Genomic DNA, 19,433 nt, shown 5'->3' with positions numbered 1-19,433 from the left:
TTCAAACACAGACGTCCGACTGGAGTGACGCAGTGACATGTCATGATGACTGAGAATATAAACAGACCTTGAATTCGGCCTCCAGGCCACTGCCAGCTCCAGGTGAGAGAGTGTAAAGTTTGGCCAGGTGCGACTCCAGAGAGGTCACCTCCAGCTCTGTATCTCCATACAGGTAGTGCTCTAACAACGCCTGGAAGATGAACACATACTGCATCTGTGGGGAGGAGGGAATATGATTCATTTAAGTAAAAATAAAATTCAAAAACATAGGAGAGACTTAGTATGTCATAAAGTGTAACGGATAAAGTATTTGTTTCTAATGCAACAAATAATTATTTGCGTTACCAAAGATATGACAAAATGCATGCCGAACACATGTTAATGCCAGGCACAGTTTGAACAGTTGTACTAAAGGCTGTCCACCCTCTTGTTATCAGATCTTTAAAGAGGGAAGTTAAAAACCACATGTGAACAGGGTATTTCAGTCAATACTGGACTTACATCAGTCTGGACCATCTGACAGCGCTGGGCTCTGATCCTGGTGACGAAGCCAAACACGTCCACCTTCCTCTCAGTATTCATCATGTCGATCATGGCATCGATCACAATGAAGGTCCCTGTCCTACCTACACCCGCACTGATGGACACAAAATCACACTGATGATTTCTGTGTGTTCAGAAAATAAAACATGACAACAGACTGAGGCCAAGCCTTGATCCACTTACCTACAGTGGACCACAATGGGTCCAGCGTACTGGGGATTGCAGTTCTTGACTTTCTTGAGGAATTTAAGCATCCCAATAGGGGTGAAGGGAACCCCAAAGTCTGGCCAGCTGGTGAAGTGGAACTGGGTGACGAGCCTCTGTGGCTTCTTCCCAGACACATCTCCAACCTGACATACAAACAAACCAGGGGCCTGTTTCAGAAAGCAGGTTCAGCACACTCCGAGTTAACACCATAACTCTAGGTTGACCAACTCTGAGCTGTCAAACTTTTCAGAGTTTTCAGTTTCAGAACAGGTGATAACACAATCAACTCTGAGTCAAAGTAACACTGCGTGAAGCCTGTGCATGAGGATATAAAAAGCTTGCTGCCAAGTGTAAAAAACAAACAATAAAACAAAAAAACTTGGCAGCAACTAAATATGAAATATAAAAATCTAGTTCAAACAGGTAAAGTATAATTTAATACTTATTTGGACTAAATTGGAACATTTTTAAGTTTCTTCTTTAAGTATACATTATTAGGTCATAGTAACTATAGAAAAGTACACTTTCAAGTATACAAGTACAATCATCTATCTATCTATGTAAAATGGTAAAGGAAAAGTGTTCACTTGTTGGTAAAAATTTAAACAAATTAGTGTCTCCAACTTGACAACTAAAGTGTGAAAAAGGTCTAAGAAAGTGCACACTTTGGAACCAAAAATAAATAATTCAATAGAAACAAAAAGGCTACTTTTATGACTTCTTTTCAGTGACTTGCTAAACTTCAGCTAAATTAAATGTAAGCACGAGTGGGTTAGGGTTATGGTTAGTAACTGACCTTATTCTGTACTTGGATCAAGACTAAGTATTAGTACTTTGTGGCAGAAAGAAGTAAAAAGTATACTAAAGTACAAGTATAAGCTTTAGTATTAAAGTGTAAGTCTTAGTATTAATGTACTTAGTCTTAGACTTTGTTTATACTTTTCAGTCTAAACCAAGTATACTTCACTATACTTTTCTTAAGTATATAAAAAGTAAACTTCAACTATAGTGCCTCAGTTTTAGTATAAAACAAGTATACTCGTAGTACACTTGAATAAATTACTTTTTGCTAAGGGAGTCAACTGGCTCTTGAAAAAAGGACAGACCATAATGTCTGCCACTGCCTTCAGTCTGCAGGCTTCAACTTAAGAACAGGAGAAACTCAGGGTTAGTTGAAGAAAACCTGCCAGCGAGCAGATTAGGTTCAAGGAGTATGTTGCCAAGGTAACTGACACAGTGTTAGGCTGAACTGGCTTTGTGAAACCGAAAAAACAAAGTTTCCTTCATCTCAGGTCACAGACCAAGAATGAGTTTCCACTCATAAAACATTCTAAAAGGGACTTTTTAAATCTATTCTGCTCCTCGTGTGTGAACCCAGATACTTGTTGGTGGTGATAATATCATAAAACAGTATTCTGTATGTAAAAAAAAAAAAAAAAAAAATGGCCACAGTATCAGTTTCATTACTGTCAATATGCATGCATTGGAGGCCTTATATAATTTTATTTTAATGCCTAATTTAAAAACCTGAATAAATGTGTTTAAATGTATCCAACACATCCGTCTGTCTGGGTATTTTCATTAGTTATGGTAACATTTTGGGTACTGGCCAAACCCGACCTGGTATCAATAAGTGTTCAATAGTGGGCCAGAGTGTGGTGAATAGGAAAATAATTGGGCTTGTAACTGGATAGTTGCTGATTCAAATCCAGGGATAGGTCATACTAGTGGTGTGTAAACCTTATGGATTCAATTCAGAGGTCAAATTCTCCATCACTAACTGGTATCTGTGCACATGGTGGTACCTGCTGGATGCAGAACTTTCGGATGGTGTAGTCCACTAGAACCATTGTGTCTTCAACAGATACACGGATGTTACCATACGTCCAACAGCCCTGGTCCGGCCAGTACTGGGCACACTTACACTGGAGGGTAGAAAAAAACAAAAGCTTTTAAAATTCACATTTGGTGTGGGAAAGAACTTCCCTTCCCTGTGCTGCAATATAAATAATGGGACATTTGAAGGAGAATCTCTCAGCCGTCTGTGCCTATTTGCCTCATCCTCACTGGCACTAATGCCAAGGAAGAGTCTCAAAGTTAAATTTACGTTATGAATTAATGAAGGATTTATTACCTCCGCCAAGGAGAACAACTTAGAAGATAGCCTGTTTTGTAATGGAACCACATTTTTAGGTGAGCAAAAGTATAGGAACAGATAAGACTTGAATTAGATTTAAATGAATAATACTTAATATTTAGTGTCAAGTCCTTTGATCTGCGTTGTGTTGGTTCTTTAGATGTTTTATCAAATGACTTGTATTGAAGGAGCTACTTTTCTCCTCCTTCTCTGTTCAAAAGAATGAGGGGAACGTGGTTGGGAGTTACGGGCTGAAGAAGAAGGAGGAGTTTACAGCAGGATAATGGTGGAGAAAGCTCTGTTGAAAGATGCCCCATCCACGTTCAATATATACAGTGGTATGCAAAAGTCTGGGCACCCCTGTAAATTTTCATGATTTTCCTTTATAAATCATTGGTTGTTTGAATAAGAAATTTCAGATAAATATATCATATAGGAGACAAGCACAGTGATATTTGAGAAGTGAAATAAAGTTTATATGATTTACAGAAAGTGTGCAAGAATTATTTAAACAAAATTTGGCATGTGCATAAGTTTAGAAAAATAATGAAAAGTTTTGTGCATCCTCCTTTTGCAGAAATAACAGTCTCTTAACGCTTCCTATAGCTTCCAATTAGAGTCTGGATTCTGGCTGAAGGCATTTTGGACCATTCTTCTTTACAAAACATCTCCAGTTCAGTCAGGTTTGATGGTTTCTGAGCATGGACAGTCTGCTTTAAATCACACCACAAATGTTCAATAATAATGGTCTGGGGACTGAGATGGCCCAGGCACAACTTCAACTTTGTCACTGATTCCTGGACATTGTTCTCCAGAATCTGCTGATATTGAGTGGAATCCATGCGACCCTCAACCTTAACAAGATTCCCAGTCCCTGCACTGACCACACAGCCCCACAGCATGATGGAACCACCACCAAATTTTACTGTAGGTAGCAAGTGTTTTTCTTGGAATGCTGTGTTCTTTTTCCACCATGCATAACGCCCCTTGTTTTGCCCAAATAACTCTATTTTAGTTTCATCAGTCCACAGCACCTTATTCCAAAATGAAGCTGGCTTGTCCAAATGTGCTTTAGCATACCTCAAGCGACTCTGTTTGTGGCGGGTGCAGAGAAAAAGCCTTTTCTGCATTACTCTTCCATACAGCATCTCCTTGTGTAAAGTGCGCTGAATAGTTGAATGATGCACAGTGACACCATCTGCAGCAAGATGATGTTGAAGGTCTTTGGAGCTGGTCTGTGGGTTGACTGTGACTGTTCTCACCATCCTTACCCTCTGCTTATCTGAGATTTTTCTTGGACTGCCACTTCATGCCTTAACTAGAACTGTGCCTGTGGTTTTCCAATTCCTCACAATGTTCCTCACAGTTGAAACTGAGAGCTTAAATCTCTGAGATAGCTTTCTGTATCCTTCCTCTAAACCATGATGTTGAACAATCATTGTTTTCAGGTCATTTGAGAGTTGTTTTGAGGCTCCCATGTTGCCACTCTTCAGAGATGATGCAAAGAGGAGAAACACTTACAATTGGCCTCCTTAAATAAACCTTCCTCATGATTGGATTCACATGTGTATGGAGGTCAAGGGTCACTGAGGTTACCAAACCAATTTTGAGTTCCAATAATTAGTGCTAAAATGACAAGGGTGCCTAAATTAATGCACATGCCTAATTCCGTTTAAATAATTCTTGCACACTTTCTGTAAATCATATAAATTTATTTCACTTCTCAAATATCACTGTGTTTGTCTCCAACATGATATATTTAACTGACATTTCTTATCCAAACAACCAATGATTTATAAAGGAAAACCATGAAAATTTACAGGGGGGCCCAAACTTTTACATACCACTGTAGAGTTTCAGTAACACAGATATTGTAATGTATTGTTGATCATCGTGCATTATATTGATCATCTCAGAATCCATGTATTGTGATATAATTGGTATTGTGGACCATGTATCGTGCATCATGTTGTATCATGAGAGAGATCACAGAGTACCTGTGATTCCCACCCCTCATCTGTACTTTGACATTATTGAACACAAGCATAAACATAATCCTTTCTCTTTCCTGCAGCAGCTCTCCTACCTCTTTCCTCTCCTTCAGGTTGGTCACCATGACAATAGTAGCTGTGTTCTGCTCCCAGATCATTCGCCAGTAGTCATTTACGGTCTCCTCCTTTGGCCCTGATCAAAATATCAAGCAGACATATGTTGAAACTAATATTCATTTACACTCCCAATTAAAATTTTAAGACCAGTTGAAAAATTTCAAGAATTTACATTTTGCACTGTTGGATCTTTGTAAGAATGTTCTAAGTAGTGCTTCAAAATGCAAAAAGAAGAAATGGGAGTGAGACACAAATTTGAGTCAGCAATGTATTGCAAACAAGCATTAAACTGATATAGGCTGTTCATCAGCTGATCATAAAGTTTAAGACCACAGCCTTTAAAAGCCTAAATCTTCGCAAAAATGTGGATTCAGTGCCATTTTCTGTCAGGTATCCACACGGTCATGACCTCCTGATGGCAAAGGCAAATTTGAACGTGGTCGGATTGCTGAGCTGCATCAGCACGGCCTCTGGCAGTGGGCCATTGCTGCTGAGGTTGGACGCAGTAAGACATAAGTAATTTTAAACGTCTTAAAAGATCCTGAGTGTTATGGAACAAAAAGTGGTAGACCCAAAAAATTTCACCGGCCCTGAGCAGAAGGATGCAGTTGTCTTTCTGTCGAGACACGGGACGATCCTCGGCGCAAATTAAGCTTGTCACTGGTGCCAACTGCAGTCCCATAACTATTAGACGAGAGAAGGGTTTTAAGAACAAAAAACGTCTTCAAAGGCCTCGTCTCCTTCAACCCTTTGGAGTTTGAACGACAGCACCAAACATGTTTTATTCTATGATGAGAAAAAAAATTCTTCCAGAGAAATAAAAAATCACTCTTTTGAACCATCCTGCGTGTTCCCCTGATCGAAATCACATTGAGAACATTTGGGGTTAGATGGCAAGGGAAGTTTAAAAAAAAAATGGACACCAGTTCCAGACAGTGGATGCCCTCTGTGAAGCCATCTTCACCACTTGGAGCAACAGTCCCACTCGCCTCTTGGAAACAAATTTTATTTCTATTTTAGATGTTTTTATTTATTTATTTATTTTTTAGACGTGGCTTAAACCTTTGAACAGCCTATTTCAGTTTAATGGTTGTTTGCAATACATTGCTGACAATGTACATTTTTGTCTCACTCACATTTCTTCTTTTTACCTTCAGAAGGTTCTAAGTTCTAAGATCCAACAATGAACATTTTTCAACTGGTCTTAAAATTTTGATCAGGTGTGTACTTGTGGATTAACTTGAGATGATCAACACAGCACATTATCATCTGCTCCAATGCAGGCAGGTACAAACCTTACCTTGAGCTGCAATAAACTTATTCTTCTCTTGGTAACCCTACAGGAGAAAGAGAGAAAGAAAAGAGATATAAAGATGTGTTTTCTCACATTGAGAGATGTTTTTTCAAAAAGGTGCTGCACTTATACACACATTTATAAAGGAGGCGTTGATGAAGTCAGAGTCAGGGACTCCCTCCAGAGATGAGAGATGCACCCTGGAATGATCATCTGAGAGAGAGAGAATTACACATGGCACATTACAAATAGCAAACACCATGAGTCAGTGAACTATATTTATACATATATAAGCTTATATTAGCAGGGTAAAACACATATACACTGGTTTCTTTACTGTTAATATCAGTGAGTGCCATAGTGCTATGCCGTTGCTTACATGGCAGAATGTTGACGTATCGGTTCTTCTCTTTATTCTCTTCTTTGGAAGCGGCGTCGCATAACGCCTGAATTGGGCAGACTGGCAATGCCTGAACAAAGAAAAATATAAGACAGGGAGGAGACTATACTTGAATTTTTAAACTCCCTAGACCTTCCTGTACTTGGTAAAGAAATTAATGATAAACTTGTCTCCCCAATAACAGTAGAAGAAATAGAAAAGGCTATTACAAGTCTTAATGCTAACAAGTCACCCGGTACCGATGGTTTCCCCCCAGAATGGTACAAATCCATAAAAGAACATCTGCTCCCTTTACTTGTAACCTGTTTCAATTATGTTTTAAAAGAAGGCTCTCTTCCCCCTTCTTGGAACGAGGCTTTTATATCAGTCATCCCTAAGGATGGAAAGGACAGGACGGAGTGTAGTAGCTTCAGACCTATTAGTGTTTTAAACACGGATTATAAACTTTACGCAACCATCCTAACCAAAAGAATGGAAACTGCAATGCCACTATTAATAGATGAAGACCAAACAGGTTTTATGAAAAATAGACAAACTCAGGACAACATTAGGAGAGCCTTGCATATTATTCAGCAAGTTAGGGAGGAAAATATTAGCTCAATGATCCTCAGTTTGGATGCTGAAAAAGCTTTCGATTCGGTTGGGTGGGAATTTCTCTATTTAGTGATGAACAGATTTGGCTTTAGTAAAGATTTCATACGCTGTATTCAAGCTCTTTATTCTTCTCCTACCGCAAGAGTAAAAGTCAACGGGAGTCTTTCCAACTCTATAACTTTGCAACGTGGCTGCAGGCAAGGCTGCCCAGCCAGCCCTAGTCTATTTAATTTGTTTATTGAACCTCTAGCTCAAGCAATTCGGCAGGAAGACGGACTGAAAGGCATATCCATGGAAGGTGAGGAGTACAAAGTAGGACTTTACGCAGACGACGTATTAGTCACAATCCTGGACCCGGACTCTGGCTTACCTATATTAATGAAAATGTTAGAAACATATGGGACACATTCAGGTTATGTTCTTAATGTACACAAAACCCAGGTCTTGACATTTAACTATACTCCTACGCAAGACTTTATTACAAGGTATAATTTTAATTGGAATTCAACTCATATAAATTACCTTGGAGTACGTCTACCTAAGGATCTCTCACAACTATTTGCTATTAATTATAATTCAGTTAATCAAAACATATACAATGACCTCACTAGATGGGCCCTCCTCCCTCTCGACTTTGGCAGTAGAATTAGATCAGTTAAAATGAATATTCTTCCCAGATTACTTTATCTTTTTTTATCGATTCCAGTAGAAATTCCCCAGAACCAATTTAGAGAATGGGATAGGCATATTTCTCGATTTATTTGGAATAAAAAGAAACCAAGGGTAAAATTCTCTACCCTCCAGCTGCCGGAGGAAAGGGGAGGCATGGCACTCCCATCCTTAAGAAAATATTATTTGTCAGCTCAGTTGAGGCCCTTGGTATATTGGTGTAACCCATCCTATGTTGCCAAATGGAAAACTATGGAGTTATCTTTAACGGATTCACCAATACAATCACTGCTTGGCTTTGTTGACGGGGAGAATGAAACTATACAAGTAAAGAATCAGTGGGTTAATCTATCACTAAAAGTATGGAGGGAAGTTGTTAAATGTTTTCAACTCCAAAGAGACATTAGACAGCTTAGATGGCCAGCCTACGACCCTGACTTCATACCAGCACTGCATGATCATAGGTATAGACAGTGGGTATATTATGGTGTTACTGCTATCTGTAAGACCACTGAAAAGGGCGGGTTTAAAAGCTTTACCAACCTATGTCAAACATACGGGCTGGGCGGACAAGACTTTTACAGATACTTGCAGCTTCGTGACTACTTTTGTAAAAAGATAAGAGGTGCTAATTTAAGAGAAATGCCAACTATTGTTCAAATATTTATTGATGCATATAATTCTGGGAACATCAAAGGTCTGATAAGCAAGTTGTATTGTGGTATCATATCTCTGAACAAGGACTCTACAGACTATGTGAAGGAACGATGGGAAAAAGAACTGAACATTGTAATAACTGAAGACATATGGCTGAATGCGTGGACAACACAGTTTTCCTCCACCAACTCCCGGACCTGGAGGGACTTCTGTTGGAAAAACCTGATTCGTTTTTTTATCACCCCGAAACAGAAGTCTAAACAAACTGGTACCCAGCTAGGCTGCTGGAGGGACTGTGGGGACATTATGGTCGATCATGCCCATGTCTTTTGGTCTTGCCCACTTATTCAGACTTTCTGGAAGGGAGTGGCATCGATTATTACAAAAACATTGGGCTTCAATATCAGTGTAACTTTCTTGTCTCTCTATCTTGGTTATTTCCCTAATAAGCTAAGTAAAGATGATGCATACCTCTTAAAGATTTTGCTGGCAGCAAGTAAAAAGGCCGTCACAAAGTGCTGGCTTCAGAAAAATGCCCCTACTGTTGGTCTCTTTGTCAACACTGTTGAGCAGTTGCATCTTTTGGAAAGAATGACTTACTCCATACGACTTCAAAAGGAGTTGGGTGAAAAGCGATGGAAAAAATGGTCCGTTTATTTAGCTAGTCAGACAGATTTGGTATAGACATTGCACCACAAGCGTTTTTCTTTTACGCCTTGGAGATAGGCGAGATTGCCATGATTAAGTGATTATCCCATGACCTCCTGTTTATTTTTATTTTTATTTTTTTGTGTACGTGTTTGCTGTTTCTGTTTCGTGTCCTACATTATTATTCTTTTTTTTTTTCCACAGTTTATATTGTGTGGATAATGTGAAAAAATACTTACAAATAAAAAGTTTCAAAAAAAAGACAGGGAGGAGACCATACAAAATCATATCACTCGGGGCGTGCATCATTATCTGCTGTCTTCACATCTTTTCATCTGCTGTGTGTCAAACACAAATCAGCCCATGTTTACTTTGTGTGAAGCTGCTGCATCAATAAGTAATTAAATTGAGGTGAGACAAAGAGTCTACAGTCAGAAAAGATTTTACTTTACTCTCTATGCTGCAGTCACAATGAATGTAAATTCTATTTTAGTGTACATTCATGATAGACTGCATCTGTGCATTGATTTTGTAGGTAAACCGTGTTTCGTGTGACCGCAGCACTTAATCCTCCACATGAAGGTCGCAGGGGCCACTGATCCCAGCTGACATAGGGCGGGTACACCCTGCACAGGTCGCCAGCGCCACACAGTGGCACACAGAGACAAACAACCATTTGTGACCACAGCATCAAGGCGGATTTCCACCGGGTGCGTTACAGCCGCGGCTTGATTAGAATTGCTTCCATTCTAATCAATGTGAGCATTTCCACCGGACACAATACGCAGGTCATATAGCCTGTCACAACTTCACATCAACATTACGTCGTGACCAGTTCTGCCAGGTCAACAGTCAATAATCAGAGCGTCAAAGGAAACAACAACAAGCTGTGTTGTTGTTGTTTCCTTTATACACAATCTATATTGCATGTGCTTATTAATGTTAATCATGTGTTAGCTAATGACATGAAATATTTTTAAGGAATATATTTTATTGCTGTTTTTTGCCTTTATTTTGGATAGAAACTGTGTTGAGAGACATGAAGCACATAGTGATTCAAAGTGATGACCAGCTGCTCGAGGCAAATGGTGCATGCTCTAACCATTCAGCCAAACCCCATTACTTTTAGTCACTTTTCTTTCTAATCATTAAAATATGTAGATTTGTTAGTTGACCGTTAAACTCTGCTCATGTATCCCCCATTGCCTGCTGAAAACCCCACAGGTGCAGCTCAGGTTATCTGAGGTTATAAGATAATCACATAATAACAACAGTTATTATGTGATGGGTGTGTCGTACATTAAACTCCTCCCTGAAGAGTTTGTTGTCATCAGCCATGCGGCGGTTCATCTCTTCCTCAAGCTTATCAACAGGAAGGGGCGGATACTTCCTGTTTGTGCTGGGTGAGCGGGCCAATAGAGGGACACTCTGGAGTTCTGTGACGAAGAGCAGGAAGGGAGGAGAAGGAGAGAGAGACAGAAGGAGCAGGAGGAGTGAGACAGGTGGTGAGATACAACATGCTGTCTTTTCTGAATACGCCCACCAGAGGGCAATGTGACATACAGCTAACTGCAGCACTGTTGGTTAGGTAATCACGGTGAACAAACGCCTCCTGCTAACAGTCATCCTGTGATACATTATTAGTTCAGAGAGCAAGATCGATCAAGTCAGAAAAGTCAGTGAAACAAGTTTGGTCAAGCTGGGTGTGCATATTTGCTGATATAATCAAATAAATGGTTGTTCTGTGAATATGCAGGCATATCCACGCACCTTACCTTAACCATCACAACTAAGTGTCTAATCCTAACCTTAACCCAATTTGAACCCTAACCCTAAAATCAGGTCTTTAACCTTAAAAAGCCCTGTGAGGACCAGCCAAAAACAAAGCCACAAATACGACACACACACACTTACCTGTATCATCTGATCTCCCATTGGTCAGTCTGAAGGAGTTTGAATGGCTTCCTGCCTGCTTGTACTTCTTAAACCTGTCCATCAACATCAAAGAGACACAAACGCATTAATACACAGAGAAACACATTGATACACAGAGACACACACATTAACACACAGAGACACAAACACATTGATACACAGACACATACATTAACACAAGAGACACACACATTAACCTCTTCTTCCATGACCCTCTTTTTTGGAGTCCCCGTTCAAAAATGACATGCCCAAACTAAATAGAGTAAATCTCTGCAGTTACAAGTTCTATGTGAATTATCTTGGTATAAAAATAAATATAACACGTGTGAGATTCCACCTGAGGTGTAAGTTTCACTGTAAATGCACATGGAACACAGCATAAAGGAAGGATTTTTTTTCTCTCGCCTAAAAAAATATTGCATTTTCAAGCAAATACCACCTTTAAAATATGCAGTAGGAGCTTAAAAATGCATGGAGGTCATGTAACAACATGTGGACATGAACTGTGGAACTCTGATGCTGCTAAAGTGAAGCAGAGTGAAATTACAGAGGTTTTAGTAAAGAGATGTCTCGGCGTTCTCTCGTTTGGCAACATCGGTGCCATTTGAGATTTCGGAGGTACCAAATCTGGGAAGACACATTAATAGACACACCATCGAGAAACACACAGAGATACACAGACTTTCTCCCACATGTTCTTTATCACAGGTTTCATATAGTGACCATCAACAGATTATCACCAACCTCAGCATGTACAGGATGATGATGATGAAGATGATGACCAACAGGAAGGACAGGGCCACCATCACAGCTATGATTGGCATGTCATCAGACTGGTCATTGTCTGCAATGAAGAAAAAAGGAAAAGGTCTATAATACGATACATAGTAGTTTAAAGTGGGTGCCATATACATCATAAATTGATGTTTATGCTTTACAATGACACATATGACACATTTTACATATTAATATTATACAAGAGGCATTTCATAAATATACCAAAGGTAAATTATTTGAATTTAATTTCATTCAAGGCTGCAAACTGTTTAATCTCATATATTTATATTATCAAGTCTAAGTCAAGTTCCAGATGTCAATGCAATCATAATTCTTATCTCTCATTCATGATCTCATAAACCATCAGAGATTGAAGGAGGAGAACATCATATTGTTTTTTAAATTACCTTCAAACATCAGACATATGCAAAATATTTGTCCACAGGATGTTTTGTGATTCTCAGAATGCGGGGAAAAATCTCTTTGTAGGCTAGTGCTGTAACTGTGTTTTTCAACCAGTGTGCCGTGAGAGATCGTCAGGTGTGCCTTGGGAAATTATCCAATTTCACCTAATTGGTCTAAAAACGTTTTTGAAAACAAATAATTATTTATCTGAAAATAATATGGATATAAATATTCAAGACACTTGAATGATAGGAATGACTTAATTGTTAATATAGGCTACAGAGTGTCATTTTTAAAAAAAATTTCTTTGGTGGTGTGCCTTTTCCAATGAAAAAAATGTACCTTGGCTCAAAAAAGGTTGAAAAACACTGCTGTAACTAATGATTATTAGGATTATTGTTTAATCTGACAACTGTTTTCTTCATTGTTCAATTATATATTTGGTCCTTAACATGTATAAGTCACCATATGAAAATGGTGAAAAATGTTCATTTGTGTAAAGGTTTTGTACACAAACTAAACATGTACAGTTTACTATCATCGAGGAGGATATAATCCAGAATATATTCACAATTAAGAATCTTAAATAACAGAACAGGGAAACAAAGACTAAGCAAAAAATGTAACATTAAATGTATCAAAATAGTTGATTACTATTCCATTAACTGTTGCAGATATATTTAGTTTTTCAATTTCTGAAATAATACATAAAATAAAAAAGAACCAATATAAATGAAGGAAAGGGAATTGTCATTATAATATAATTATTATTGCACAATGGTATTTGGAGGTCAGGTGAAGGTTTTTACAATCAGCCAAAACAACAGATATATTTAAACATATCTGATGTAAAATCAATATATTTTATTTGATTCATAGTTAGTTTTAAACCTCTTTCCTTATTAATTACTTAGAAAGTCCATCATTATACAACGATAATATTGTTATCATTTTAGACTTTAGTTTATTTATGTATTCATAGTTAGTATTTCTGTTTATCTCCAGGCTACACCAAGCCTGTTGTCGTGCCGTTACAAATGTTTGTGTCATGTTGTTGAAAAAGAAAAAGCTTTATGTTCTTCAGGGTTTTATGATGGCTGGCAAAACAGTTGAAAGGTGCATGACTGCCACCCTTATTGCTCTTGGATATGGTCGGCCACAAAGGATACACCAGAGGTGTCAAATTTGTCCGCCACATATGAAGGAGCCGACGATTCATGTGACAGTTGGGACAGCCCGCTACGTGGTGCTGTGACATATTTTGACAACATCCAGAAGGTGAATGCACACTTCGAGGATGCAGCCTTGACTAGTGAGACACAGCTGCAGTTTGCATGGTGGAACCCTGACTCGGGGAACATGAGGTGAGTGTGCAGAGAGCTGTCATATGGACTTTTTTCAAGCACCTTATACAACCACAGTTAAAATAAAAAAACACTGAACTGTCCCTTTAATCCACTTTTTTGTTTTGTCTTTGAATCAAGCTTGCTAAAATGTTTGAATGACAGAAGAGAAATGTCTTCTTTGTCTTTCCTTGTCCAAAATGGTTGTCCACGTTAATATTTCAGTGGCCTTCAGAGTAAAAAACAACACAAATGGACAATGCAACAGGCGGTCTGAAGTGAGCAGATAAATCACAGTTTAACCCAGAGGGTCGACCTTCAACTTTTATATGTCGTTTTCCCTGAGATGACAGCAGCTACAGTGATGGTAGAAAACACTTAAAGCTCACATAGAGTGGTCCTGTTGCACACATGTTAGTTATGGAGGTCTACTTACATACATTAACTTGTTTTTATGGTCAAAAACCTCCTAGTTGCTGTAAACTAGCCGATAGAAATCTGTCTTTTCTGAGGCTGTTTCCCAGCCGCAATATTTCAGACATAAATCTCACCCCCAAAAGACAGACTGTGTTGTGATTGGCCAGCCAGCGTAGTGCCTTCCCAACTGTCTTGTGATTGACCAATACCTGGAAGTGACATATTCAGCACCCGATCTCAGAAGCACAGCTCCCCCCTCTGGAACAGTGGATGCACTGCTACTCATTATCAAAACATTGTTTTAACAATGTTTAAAAATAGCTTCTTCACGACTCCCCGCCGGCAGTCCCTTTTATGACTTTGACCCGGAATCAGACCCAGAGTCAGAAGACACTGTCGCTCATGAAACACCTCCACAACGACCGTTATTCTTCTTCTCTGGTTCAATGTACGCAACCGGATGTGCCCGGACTAGTGCCCGGAGCAGGACGATCTGCTGTTCAGGAGAACCGCTGTTTACGTAACCGGACCGGGTTTTTTCAGAGATCTCGCTGAGCCCGAGATTACAATAAAACACAGCGTTCTCAGCAGTGGCTGAACTGTTTGTTTTGAAGCTTCAGGGCTTCTTAAACAAGGTAATGACGCAGATACATACAAAAAAACAGGGTTAATTGAAACTTCCGGTCTAGGTCCGCTTTAAACATTTAAGAGGTTTGCTGTGAATTCCACATTCCACAATTATTAAATGTATTGTTACGGCTGCCGTTGTCTGTTGTTTAGCGTGTATCCATTGTGTCTTCCATGAGTGATTCTGCCAGGGATGCAAATGCAGCCGTGTGGTTCTCTGTTGAGGATTGGTCCTTCTGGAGCTGAGGGCGTCTACTTCCTGGTCACTGGCGTATGTGATTGGTGTGGCTGAGAGTCAACTGAACCCACCAATGAAGACTCCTTCAATCAACACCAGCACTATAAATAGCTTATGTGTCCATAGTTTTTGGCAGCTGTGAATCAGTGATCAGTTTGCCTATGGTATACCTGTGTGTCTAGAGAAAGCGGTGTTTGCAGTTCTCAGTATTTCCTGACTGTTGCCTGTCTAAGTGGCTTGAGTCAGTGATTTTTTGGGGAACTTAGTAAATTGTTTTGGTTTAACTCAAAGTACCAATAGTTGGTTACTTTTGGTTTGAGACCTTTAAATTGCATTATAACTGTTAGTTTGATTTTGTCATGTTTATGTTTTTGGAAGCTTATGAGTGCTGACCTCCTTTTGTTCTTTAATGTTTTTTTGTTAGCAAGAGCTAAAGAGCTGTCAATTATCTGACTTTATTTTGTGTATTAGTTATCTGTCAGCACCTGTACAGCCTCCCTTTGTTATACTTTCTTGTGCAAGTGTACTCTCCTTATTAATTAAACTCTGACTTTACCCCGAGCCTGACCAGTGTCACAATCCACCTCATTTCTTGTCCCAAATACTTGTTACTGATCTCGGAAACCAGCCAGGTCGTAACAGTATCATTGTTAAATGCTGTCTGTGGGACTGATGTGATGCTACTGACTAGTGCCAAAGGATTCTGTGTTCACTTAACATGAAAAACTAAATATTACATGGGTCGTTATCTCTTCGTTGTGATGCATAGGCCCAGGTATTAACTGAAATGAGGGGGAAAACTTGTATTTTTTTAAGATTATGTAATAATGTATTTAAGATCATAAACAGTAAAGTATTTCCATTTACAGTGTATTCTCGCTCTCCTGTGAGAAGCACAAACTAATCAAAAAACTAATCATTTGGTACTTTGTGTCAATCAGGCCCCATTTAGACTTTCCAAAGTCTGTCCAAAGTGAGCCAATCAGAAGTGAACTACATTAAGTACAGACCTGGCATTAAATGCATCCTGAATGCTTCTCCTGTGACCACGTTAGAGCTCAAGCTGTACACACATAGACAGATTTTTTTATTTTCACAAGAATAAATATGATGTTTTTAAGTCTGATTGTTAAGCACAGATATGACTTTGTTAGTGACTGGTAGAGAGAGACTCATTGTCCCAGGCTCCTCCCCCTCTTATAAACAGCAACGCTGTCACTTCGACTTCTTTCTTACTCCACAGCTTGACGCTCGGTCTGAGCGATGGAGAGGTTTGTCCATGGATTATGAAGGTATATTTGGTGCAAAAGTCACAGGCACATTTAACTGCAGATTTTGCAAGCGCACACTAAAGTCACAAATGTGTAACCGTAAATTTTAAGTTGAACATATTTTTTTATACCTTGTTAACACAAAATAGGGGCTAAGGGGTCACAAATCCTATCCTGTGCATCACAACTTCCAACAGTCATGCGCTCAACTATTTTGCTCCAATTGTTGCAGTGCAGTTGGTGCGAAACACATTTGCACATCCATGTTTCATAATCTGAAAACATGAACACCATTTGTGCATTTGTAAACCATAAATCTGAAGTTGTACATATTATTTTTACACCTTGTTAACATAAAATAGGGGCTACGGGTTCACAAATCCTTGTTACAGGTACACAAATCTTATCCTGTGCATTTGTAAACCCAAATGAGAACTCATGCAACAGAAGTTGTGCATCTGTGAAATATTTTCTCATTAAAGTGGAACTAGACCGGAAGTTCCTATTATCGCTGTTTTTTTTGGTGTGTATCTGCGTCATTACCTTTTTATGAAGCCTGACGGTTCGAAACAAACAGTTCAGCCATTGCTGAGAACGTTGTGTTTTATTGTAATCTCGGGGCTCAACGAGATCACTGAAAATCCCGTAAATGTTACGTAAGCAGCGGTTCTCCTGAACAACCGATCGTCCTGCTCCGGGCGGTAGTCCGGGCACATCCGGTTGCGTACATTGAACCGCAGAAGAAGAATAACGTCCGTTGTGGAGCTGTTTCACGAGCAACAGTGTCTTCTGACTCTGGGTCTGACTCCGGTTTAAAGTCATAAAGGGACTGCGGCGGGGAGTCGTGAAGAAGCTATTTTTAAACACTGTTAAAACAATGTTTTGATAATGAGTAGCAATGCATCCACCGCTCCAGAGAGGGAGCTGCGCTTCTGAGAGCTGACGTGATAGATTACGTCACTTCCAGATACCTGGCCAATCACAACACAGGTGGGAAGGCTCTACGCTGGCTGGCCAATCACAACACACTCTGTCTTCTCGGGCGAGATTTGTGGTTAAAATAGCGCGACTGACAAGCGCTTCGAAAAGGACAGATTTCAATCGGCTCGTTTACATCAACTAGGAGGATTTTGACCATAAAAACAACTTAATATATGTAAGTAGACCTCCATAACTCACATATATGTGCAACAGGACCACTCTCTGTGACCTTTAATAAAATTCTATAGATCGCTATGATCATTGAGCATTTTCTTGCACGACTACAAGTCAATTGATACAAGTGCCAGAATCTGTTTCTGCTAGTTTCAGCTGTTGTTTTCCAGACAGATACTTTTTCTCCTCGCTAAGTGGTATACGTGGTGCAAAAGGATTTGTATTAGTGCACGCCAAGCGAATCGATCGACAAGAAAACAAGGCTTAGAGTGGGCGGGCCTTAGGAAGCTGTCTGCTGATTTTTGAGTGACAGCGCAAATCGTCACGGGTTCGGAGTCGCAGATTTACTAGTAGATTAAACTAGATTAAAAGTATCAAATATACGGGAGAATAAAGTCGCAGATATATGAGATTAAGAGTACATTTCGATTTTATTAAATATATTGACTCACACCGACGATTTCTCCCGCTGTTTATGTGTTTTATACACATGAACCGTATCAGTTCGGTCTGTGTGTGTCGCCTGCTCTTGTGTCTTCCTCGCTGTGCTGGGCGTCTTTGTCGTCTCAGCAGCTCCCAAGACGAGTGACAGCAGCTGGATAACCTGTCTCCACCAGCTGACTGACAGACATTTACTAAACCAGAATAGTTTTAGTGTCGGGTCCATGTGAAGAAATCAACAGTGTTTAACTGATTCATTGACTTTATTTCTTCGCCCAGGCAAGGCCGTGATCGTGCACCTACAGTATCTGGGGAGAGGCGGAGGAGGGTGCCATCGCTCACCCAGCGCAGCAAGGCAGCACACAGACTGAACTGATATAGATAGGGTTTATATGTATAAAACACATCAACAGCGGGAGAAATGGTAGGTGTAAGTTGATATATGCGACTCCAAGCCTGTGACGATTTGAGTCGTCACTCAAAAATCAGCAGACAGCTTCCTAAGGTCCGCCCACTCTAAGCCTTGTTTTCTTGTCCATTGAGTCGCTCGGTGTGCACAAATACAAATCGTTTTGCACCACTTATACCACCTAGCGAGTATCTATCCGGAAGTATCTGTCCGGAAAACAACAGCTGAAACTCGTAGAAGCAGATTTTGTGCACTTAGTATCAATTGACTTGTAGTCGCGAAAAATGCTCATGATCATAGCGATCTATAGAATTGTATTAATGAGAAGATATTTCACAGATGCACAACTTCTGATGCATGAGTTCACATTTGGGTTTACAAATGCACAAATGTTGTGCATGTTCTCAGCAGAACCGGACAGTAACGGAGTTCATTTACATGAGTACAGTCTTCAGTACAATTTTGAGGGATCTGTACTTTATGCGAGTATCATTTTTGGGGAGTACTCATGACTTTACTCAAGTACATTTGAAAGGCAAATATTGTACTATTTACTCCACTACATTTTTATCCATAACTGTGAGTACCCGTTAGTTTTTCTAAGAAAAAAAACCCTCCATGGTCAGATTTAGTTGAGAGACAAAACCATGGACAAACAATGGATGAAGACGCAGTAGGTCCATCCGGAGAATGTGTGCCAACCCGTGGCCCCACCTCGCCGGACTATTTAAATTTTCTGAACAAGTTAATGAAACTGTTGTTTAATGTTTACCAAAACAAAACTTCATCACCACCAGTGATATTACACATTTATGTAAGCTGAGCGTTTGTTTATATGTTCTCGAGTAAGCTGTGTGTTTAACACAGTCAGGTTCAAATGTGGTTGCACAAAATCCATTAAAACTCTAGCAGAGGTTTGTCAGAGCGTTGCCATTGTGCTAATGTCTTGTGGCCAAGTGAGAAATGTTAAATAAAGCAACATAAAGGGTAAAAAGATGAAAATGACTTGATTTTACTTTTAATTTCTTTTACATTCTTCAAGGTATGAATATTAACATTTTCATAACTCCATGTAGAACATTTCTATATGTAAATGTAAGCACTGTAGCACTTCTACACTTGATACTCAAGTACTTTTAAAAACAAGTACTTCAGTAC

General features: G+C 39.4%; 1 protein-coding gene across 1 annotated transcript in view; it reads right to left on the bottom strand.

Moving 5' to 3' along the window:
• ptpra (protein tyrosine phosphatase receptor type A) overlaps window positions 1–19,433 on the bottom strand; it is a 99,417-nt gene that overhangs the window by 21,980 nt on the left and 58,004 nt on the right. The window contains exons 5-15 of the mRNA XM_083906248.1: window positions 11,937–12,036; window positions 11,172–11,245; window positions 10,557–10,693; window positions 6,669–6,759; window positions 6,426–6,502; window positions 6,296–6,332; window positions 4,974–5,071; window positions 2,556–2,675; window positions 727–893; window positions 502–637; window positions 68–214 (exon numbers count right to left, since the gene is read on the bottom strand). Of these exons, the coding sequence (XP_083762374.1) occupies window positions 68–214; window positions 502–637; window positions 727–893; window positions 2,556–2,675; window positions 4,974–5,071; window positions 6,296–6,332; window positions 6,426–6,502; window positions 6,669–6,759; window positions 10,557–10,693; window positions 11,172–11,245; window positions 11,937–12,036 (1,184 nt within the window). The remainder of the gene's footprint in view (window positions 1–67; window positions 215–501; window positions 638–726; window positions 894–2,555; window positions 2,676–4,973; window positions 5,072–6,295; window positions 6,333–6,425; window positions 6,503–6,668; window positions 6,760–10,556; window positions 10,694–11,171; window positions 11,246–11,936; window positions 12,037–19,433) is intronic.

This window comes from Microchirus variegatus (assembly GCF_963457635.1).
Source record: "Microchirus variegatus genome assembly, chromosome: 19".
In the NCBI taxonomy this organism is placed as follows: Eukaryota; Metazoa; Chordata; class Actinopteri; order Pleuronectiformes; family Soleidae; genus Microchirus; species Microchirus variegatus.
This window is presented reverse-complemented; position numbering and strand designations above follow the sequence as displayed.